The 9,133-nt window shown below is 44.9% G+C and overlaps 1 protein-coding gene across 7 annotated transcripts in view; it reads right to left on the bottom strand.

The window, feature by feature from the left end:
• LOC129822141 (peripheral-type benzodiazepine receptor-associated protein 1-like) overlaps positions 1-1,678 on the bottom strand; it is a 177,231-nt gene extending 175,553 nt beyond the window's left edge. For 4 of the 7 annotated variants that reach the window (XM_055880143.1, XM_055880187.1, XM_055880158.1 and 1 more), the window contains exon 1: positions 1-1,678. This exon is cut by the window's left edge and continues 466 nt beyond it. In XM_055880143.1, coding sequence (XP_055736118.1) covers positions 1-608 — 608 coding nt within the window. In that variant the 5' untranslated portion in view covers positions 609-1,678. The other 3 variants (XM_055880176.1, XM_055880166.1, XM_055880202.1) reach the window with 2 other exon arrangements.
• Between the last annotated feature and the right edge of the window lie 7,455 nt (positions 1,679-9,133).

Below are 9,133 nucleotides of genomic sequence, written 5' to 3'. Positions count from 1 at the left end.
AGGTAGAGGTCCTTCTCCAGGTCCAGCTCCTGTCTGAGACGCTGGAGGAACACAGCCTGCTCTCCATCTCTATCCGTAACCTGCAGCCTCACCAGCAGCTGCTCCAGCTTACGGTAGCTGGCACCGCTGCAGACACAACCAGGCTCTCTGTCTATGTTCTCCCCCCTGCTCTTCCACCCAGACTTGGTGATGGTTGTGTTGGCCTCCTCAGCCAGCCGGCGCTGCAGTTCCCTGGCCTGCCTGGTGGCAGCTTCCCTCTCCAGCCCAGTGCCTACCGCCTTTAACTCCTGTCCTTTGTATCTCAGCAGGTGTCTCACCTCAGCAGCCTGCTCCCTCCTCAGCACCTCCTGTAGCCGCTGGAGTTCCAGGGCCTTCTGTCGCTCGTGCCTGGCCGTCAGCTCCCTCAGGGCCCGCTGCTGCTCCCTCTCAGCCTCCTCGCGGAGCCGACGCAGCTCCAGGGAGAACCTCTGGTGAGTCTGATGGTTATGGCACTTCTCTGCCTCCAGGGCCGAACGCAGCTTTTCCAGGTCGCGACCGTGGTCCCCCCACCCGTGGCACGGCCTCTTCGACGACAGAACCATAGCATTACCCCCCCTGTCCTTCCCCATGGTCAGTGAAGCACTCACAGAAAAGCAGGCGCGCCGAGGGGAGACCCACTCAGTTCAGTTCAGGGGAGAGCACATGCAGTTTAGTGGAGGCCCACTCAGTTCAGGCAAGGGGAGGACACATGCAGTTGGACTGAGGGCCAGATGATTATGGGGGGAGTCATGCAGGAGGTTGAGATGTAATGGGGTGATACTTATCAAACAAGCAGCATGAAGTTAACACAGCAGATCACTGGAAAGAAGTTGAGGGGATGGATGGCAGGAAATCAGATGGCAGGATGCAAATCAGTGTTTGATGGATGTCAAAGCACTGTGATTGCATGAGTTATGTTCTATTTTTCATGAGAATTGGTTGGTAGTTGATGTAGTGAGACTAGGGAACTCTTTGCTTGCATGTCCACAAAAGATGAGAAAACAGCTGTCAAAAGTTAAATTCCATACACATGCATGACAAATGACTGGTCATTGATCCTACAAACTGGTTTGGAATGTGTCACTCAATTTGTGTAACTATCTTCCTACCTAGCTACCTGCCCACGTGCAGCAGACGTCATTCAGATCCACACACACAGTGAAGGATGAAATGTTAGCAAATGCATGCTAGCTAAGCTAGTTGATTATGCATACTAAAGCAAGACAATGTCGGGAATGCAACAAGTGGCTTCATACAACGCAACGTGAACAAAGTTGATGCCGTATAGCTAGGCAAAAATAACATGTTTGTTTTTAGCCTAATAAAATGTTCATTAGTTAGCTAGCTCATTGACGTTACATGGACAGTTCTCTGGCCATGTTTGGAATTGACGTCATCGTGCCCCAAAACTAGAATTGGCATAGCCTCTGCTCCAGGAGCTGTGTGTACAGGTATCCTGGAGCGAAGAGGCTATAATTGACAACAAACATGTGAAGAGTGAGATAACGTCTCGCTTGCATCCGCTACTGTACTAGCTTAGCCACTATCGGCTGCCTAGGCTAATCTGCCACTTGCTAGCTAGTTAATCAGCTGACTGCTAGTTAGTCCGGGAGCTAATTAAAAACCAGTAGCCACACGTGGATGACAATCAAGGCACGAGACATAACAAACAGCATTACAAACTCACCTCTCACCAGTTAGCTAATGGTAGCTACAGCAACACACAAACTTAGATAGCTAACGTTATAACCCAGTCGGTTGCTACTAAAATAACTAGCCATTCCTTTTACAATTTAAAGTTAGAACAAGCCCTCAACCGGTGCCCACGTAAGACAACCGTTCTTTATTTACTCGAGCTACCGTAGTGGCTTCGGTCGAAACCCGCATCTCAAGGGAGGACCAGTTGCTTCAGTAGAGTATCCTACTCCTTTCTAAGTATCTCTGGACGAGCACTTAAGCGTGCCCCGTCATCAAGTGGACCAAAGATAATTGACCGTAAATCGAGCGACAACTAGTGGCTTGCACATGCAAGGGCATATGGCCCGTTATTTATAAGGCTGATTTTAAAAAACGAGTTCACACGTTGAAATGTGAAGAAGGGAGGCTGTAAGTTTTTAGCAGATTCGTATTTGAAGTGACAAATAACTGTTATCTATTATTAGATTCTAAATATAACTGGTTCAACACAGGCACCTCACCATTGTAACTATGGTCTATAACACACACAGAACTAACATCATTATCAAATAATTTTAACTGTATTTAACTAGGCAAGTTAGTTAATAAGAACAAATTCTTATTTTACAATGACAGCCTACCCCGGGCAGAGATGACTGTGTGCTGTGCCCTGTGACTGTCCCTCCTCTGTGTCTCTGTCTGTTGTGACAAAGAAACGTTTGTGTCCTATTTGTCTCTGCACATTCCTCTCACACTCAACCTTCTGCTACTATCTGCTGTTTTATTCCTTGCTGCCATCACAGGGTTATGCTTTTACTCACTCAGTAGTGTCAGGTGTCTCTACAGGTTGAGACACTGGGGAAAAGAGACATCATTGTGAACTTCCCTTTCTTTCACTCTTTTCCCCTCAAAATCTTCTCTCTCTTCTAAATGTTTTCTCATGCTGGCCTGATGCCCTGATCTCCAAACTCTGAGAGGAGGAAGCTGTCCCTGCCCTCCAGCTCCACACGTGACCAAATCTCGGAAAGGGAGAAAAACAGTTTTGTGAAGCATTACATTGTTTTGTTGATCAATGTTGTTTTTGCCTTGTTTTCTTTGTAACAGCTGAACCCTTGAGATTTGATTTCTACCTTAAACGTCACTGAGAGGAACATGAGAAGGGTTGAGTTTCACATTTTAGGGGCAGGTCTCTAAGGTACAAGTACACCCCAGTGAAAAAGGCCTGGTGACCTCAACTAGCTACATGTTTAGGGGCATGTCTATAGTAGCTATGTTAAACCAGATTGAACACCGTTTTTTAACCAGATTATATCTATAGTACAGTACCCCCAATGAAAGTGAAGAGGACCCTGGTGACCTCAGCTCCCTAATCACAATCTGACATGACCCCCACTCATCATTAAAGAAGACAACTGTATCTGTCATAAATAGTTCTTTGTGCATGCTTTGAAGACAACTGTCTGTCATAAATAGGTCTTTGTGCATGCTTTGAGTTATGGGAGTAGAATAACACAGGTATTGCACTATTACATAAGAATATGTCCAGACCAGCAGGAACATATAACATGATACCTGGGATTGCATAAATATGTGGGAAAAATACTTCCTGTGATATTGAATGGATTAAATCCCCTGAGGTATGCTACATATCTTTTCAATTCCATTGTGCCAAGTCCTCCAGGGGAGTATGTACTGTATCTTGTTTAGCCACTGGAGGGAGTTTGAGATAACACGGAAATGATGTGGAGAATGACTGTTCTATCTAGGCTACTCTAGTAATTACACCAACAAACTCCATTAGCCTGGAAAAATTAACTACTTAGAACCAAGCTTTACACACAACATTTGATGATGTAAAAACATAAAATACAGAGTGAATATGATTGTGTCCACTTGTGATTCAGTACAATTTTATGTTTGAGGAAAGAGAGAGAAAAAGAGAGAAAGAGTGTGGTTTTGCACACTCCTCTTTGTTATCAGGGTGTCCTTGGGCCGCTCCCTCTCTCATTCCCATCTCTACCTGTTCACGTATAGCAGACAGCTGGCACCAAAGAGAGAATCGGAGAGAGAGAAAGAGAGACAGACAGAGATAGGGTGAGAGACAGACAGAACGATAGAGAGACACACACACAGACAAAAAGACAGAGGCCTGGCCTCCTGTGTACTGTATGTTATCGCATCCTGTTCATTGAGTGCAGCAGTCTAAGGTGCTGCATCTCAGTGATAGAGGTGTCACTACAGACCCTGGTTCAATTCCAGGCTGTATCACAACCGGCCGTGATTGGGAGTCCCATAGGGCTGCACACAATTGGCCCAGCGTCGTCCGGGTTAGGGTTTGGTCGGGGTAGGCCGTCATTCTAAATAATAATTTGTTCTTAACTGACTTGCCTAGTTAAATGTTAAATAAAAAATACATTTAGTAGATGTTGCGGATGTAGCAAAATGCTTGTATTCCTAGATCCAACAATACACAAGGTTCTAAAAAGTTAAAGAATTAAGAAATAAAGATATATTAGGACAAGCAATGTCGGAGCCCAGAGTGTATATATATATTGGGGAGAACAGACTCTTGGTAATGGCTGGATCGGAATCTGTGGAATGGTATCATTCAGAAACATCCTCCCCTCAGCAGCCTCCACTGATGTTAAGTGTTGGCCCCATGTTTCAAGACCTGAAATAGAATATTCCAGAATTTTTTCAAATAAAGAAAAATATTATTTCTCTCAAATGTTGTGCACAAATATGTTTACATCCCTGTTAGTGAACATTTCTGCTTTGCCAAGATAATCCGTCCACCTGACAGGTGTGGCATATCAAGAAGCTGATTAAACAGCATGATCATTACACAGGTGCACCTTGTACTGGGGACAATAAAATGCCATTATAAAATGTGCAGTTTTGTCACACAACACAATGCCACAGAGTTTTGAGGGAGCGGGCAATTGGCATGTTGACTGCAGGAATGTTCATCACAGCTGTTGCCATTAAATATTCCTTTCTTTACCATAAGCCGCCTTTAGAGAATTTGGTAGTACGTCCGGCCTCACAACCGCAACCACGTGTAACCATGCAAGCCCAGGACCTCCACATCCGGCTTCTTCAACTGTGGGATCATCTGAGACCAGGAACCCGGACAGCTGATGAAATTGAGGAGTATTTCTGAAGCCATTTTGTGAGGAAAAACTCATTCTGATTGGCTGGGCCTTGCTCCCCAGTGGGTGGGCCTTGCTGCCAAGTGGGTGGGCCTATGCCGAGTGGCTCCCGAGTGGCGCAGTGGTCTAAGACACTGCATCTCATTGCAAGAGGTGTCACTGCAGTACCTGGTTTGAATCCAGGCTGCATCACATCCGGCCGTGATTGGGAGTCCCATAGGGTGGTGCATAATTGGCCCAGCATCGTCCTGGTTTGGATGGGCTTGGCCGTCATTGTAAATAAGAATTAGTTGTTTACTGACTTGCCTGGTTAAATAAAATATATAATGCCCGCCCATGGCTGCACCCCTGCCCAGTCATGTGCAATCCATAGATTAGGGCCTAATTTATTTATTTCAATTGACTGATTTCCTTATATGAACTGTAACTCAATAAAATCGTTGAAACTGTTGCATGTTGCATTTATATTTTTGTTCAGTATATATACTGTGTTCTAGTAAAAGGTCTATCCTATTTAACTATTCCTGTGCAAATCAAATTGTATTTGTCACGTGCGCCGAAAACAACAGGTAGACCTTACAGTGAAATGCTTACTTACAAGCCCTCAACCAGCAATGCAGTTCAGGAAATAGAGTTAAGAAAATATTTACTAAATAAACTTTTTGGACCTTCCTCTGACAATGCCTAGTATATAGGTCCTGGATGTCAGGAAGCTTGGCCCCAGTGATGCACTGGGCTGTACGCACTACCCTCTGTAGCGCCTTACGGTCAGATGCCGAGCAGTTGTCATACCAGGTGGTGATGCAACCGTCCAGGATGCTCTCAATGGTGCAGCTGTAAAACTTTTTGAGGATCTGGGGACCCATGCCAAATCTTTTCAGTCTCCTGAGGGGGAAAAGGTGTTGTCGTGCCCTCTTCACTGTCTTGGTGTGTTTGGACCATGATTGTTTGTTGGTAATGTGGACACTAAGGAACTTGAAACTCTCAACATGCTACACTTCAGCCCCTTCAATGTTAATGGGGGCCTGTTCAGCCCTCCTTTTCCTATAGTCCACAATCAGCTCCTGTCTTGCTCATATGGAGGGAGAGGTTGTTGTCCTGGCACCACACTGCCAGGTCTCTGACCTCCTCCATATAGGCTGTCTCATCGTTGTCGGTGGTCAGGCCTACCACTGTTGTTTTGTCAGCAAACTTAAAGATGGTGTTGGAGTTGTGTTTGGCCACACAGTCGTGGGTGAACAGGGAGTACAGGAGGGGGCTGAGTATGCACCCTTGTTGGGCCCCTTTGTTGAGGATCAGTATGGTGGAGGTACTGGGGGTGGCCTGTCAGGAAGTTTAGGACCCAGTTGCACAGGGTGGGATTCAGACCCAGGGCCCCAAGCTTAGTGATGAGCTTGGAGGGTACAATCGTGTTGAAAGCTAAGCTGTAGTCAATTAACATCATTCTTACATAGGTATTCCTCTTGTCCAGATGGGATAGGGCAGTGGCAGTGTGATCGCGTCATCTGTGGATCTATTGGGGCAGTATGCAAATTGCAGTAAGTCTAGGTTGTCGGGTACGGTGGAGGTGACAGGATCCTTAACTAGCCTCTCAAAGCACTTCATGATGATGACAGAAGTGAGTGCTACGGGGCGATAGACATTTAGTTCAGTTACCTTCGCTTTCTTGGGTACAGGAACAGTGGTGGACATCTTGAAGCAAGTGGGAACAGTAGACTGTGCTAGGGAGAGATTGAATATGTCCGTAAACACTCCAGCCAGCTGGTCTGCGCATGCTCTGAGGACACGGCTAGAGATCCCGTCTGGGATGGCAGCCTTGCTAAGGTTAACACGCTTAAATGTTTAAGTCACATTGGCCACGTTGAACGAGAGCTCACAGTCAACGGGAGTGATTGTGGCCTGTGTCAGCAGCACTGTTTCCCTCGAAGTGGGCAAAGAAGGTGTAGCTTGTACTGGTGCAAGATGTCGGTGTCCACGACGTGGCTGGTGTCCCTGTAAAATCCGTGATTGCCTGTTGACCTTGCCACATACATCTCGTGTCTGAGCAGTTTGTCTCCACTTTGTCTCTGTATTGATTGTCTCACGGAGGGCATAACTGGACTGTTTGTACCCAACCATATTCCCAGTCTCCTTGCCGTGGTTAAATGTGGTTGCGCTTTCAGATTTCCGTGAATGCTGCCATAATCCATGTTTTTTTGGTTTGGGTAGGTTTTAATCATCACAGTGGGAACAACATCCCCTATATACTCCCTGATGAACTCAGTCGCGGTGTCAGTGTATCCTTCAATGTTTTTCTCAGAGGCATCCCGGAACATATCCCAGTCCGCGTGATCTCTATTACCTACCTATTGAACGTGGATGCCAATGCCACCGTGCACAAAGTGAAGTCCATACAGAAATGGTTTGTCGAGATCGGTGTGGAAGAACTTGACTGGCCAGCACAGAGCCCTGACCTCAACCCCATCGAACACCTTTGGGATGAATTGGAACGCCTACCGCGAGCCAGGCCTAATCCGGCAACATCAGGGCCCAACCTCACTAATGCTCTTGTGGTTGAATGGAAGCAAGTCCACGCAGCAATGTTCCAACATCTACTGGAAAGCCTTCCCAGAAGAGTTAATGCTGTTATAGCAGCAACGGGGGGACCAACTCCATATTAATGCTCTTGATTTTGGAATGAGGTGTTCGACGAGCAGGTGTCCACATACTTTTGTTAAAGTAGTGTGTATACATGTGTATGTTACCACATTTCTTTTTTTTTACAGACCTACTGTACATGTAAGATCAGCTGGTTGGGAACTTTGTAATGTCGTGATGGCCCACTAGGATGGTTCTGCATGACAAAGGTGACAGGATATTATAGCTAGAATTTTGTCATGTTCAACAATCAAGGTGCTGCATAACATTTAGAGAAAAGGTACAGAGAACCCATAGAACCATAACCAATTTCTCTCTGTGACACAATGACATAACACAGGATGTAATAGCCTCCCTTAAGATTGTCCAGTGTTATGTAAAACTATGTCATGGGGCTTATCCATCTCTTTCTCTCTAATTGTTTTGTGGGTACTGGTATGTCTCACACCCAGAGAGGTGGGCGGTAGTGTCACTATTGTCTTAGAGCTATCAGGAGTTAAGTAAAGGTGTCTCTGTGGACAGGTGGTACTGTCTTTAACATTACTGGCTGCTCCTTTTGCATGAGGATCATCATTGTTCACAGTGCTGGTCTCCTGTCGATAAACAATAGCATATAGGAGACATTTTGTACCATGTACAGTACAAGACCATGAAACTGTAGATAGTGTATACAGTATTTGAAAAAGCAGTCCCATTTATATTGGACTCTCTCCTCTGGATTCTACTAAAGTATAACAAAAACGTACATGATGTTTCTTCATTGAAATAGTCATGGCATAGGTAGATAAAGACTATTCTATCACAACCACAGTTACAAACATTTAGTTGGAGACCAGTGTGAGCTCTCTTTGGATAACATACTTTTCTGTCCATTAGGTTTCTCTTATCCCTGTGTAGTAATGCTGTAATGACTTTAGTAACAGCATTGTATATTGTAGTATGGCAATTTTGTTGTAATGTATAGTAAGTTAGTTGAGCAGGGTTTCTTATTGTTCAATTCTGTAGGGACTGTTCCTTACTGTGTAGGGATTGTCCACCTTGTTTTTGGCAATCATGTCACATAACCTGGATTTTTACCTTTATTTTAAGCTTTTTTAACAAACTGTCCCTTCCTCAGACAATTAGTTTAATTTTTGGTGTAATTCTAATTTCTGGAACAGAAATAGAGGTTAAAATCTGATTCAAGTGACATGATAGCCCAAAACACAGGGCCCTAGTCATAATGTCTCTAGAGCAATATTATATAAAGGGATCAGTTCTCTAGGGATTGCCCCCTATTTCCGATGCGTCATAATGTAAAATGTTACCACACTTGGTGTGAGTCACCTTGATGAAGCAGATAAGACAGTAAGATTCAATACTACAATACATCTTTATTGACCCATCCATTATACAGATTATAGAGTTCTTGTCGAACTTGTGTCAAAATGTCAAATGTTGGATGAAGAGATAACACTGTAGGATTCTGGTCATTCAGTCCCATAGATTGCAATTGAAATGAGGCTAAGTTAATACCTTCTTAATCATTAGTGACCATCTCGGCCATCATTGTTGTGGGACTCCTGCACCAGCGCCAGCCGGGAATCTGAGAGATACCTCCATGAATGGCGTCCACCGTCTGGCGACATGCGAACCCTGAGACACATGCT

This window comes from Salvelinus fontinalis, chromosome 2, assembly GCF_029448725.1.
Source record: "Salvelinus fontinalis isolate EN_2023a chromosome 2, ASM2944872v1, whole genome shotgun sequence".
Classification (NCBI taxonomy): Eukaryota; Metazoa; Chordata; class Actinopteri; order Salmoniformes; family Salmonidae; genus Salvelinus; species Salvelinus fontinalis.
The sequence above is the reverse complement of the archived record's forward strand: the minus strand, read 5'-3'. Positions and strand labels throughout refer to the sequence as shown.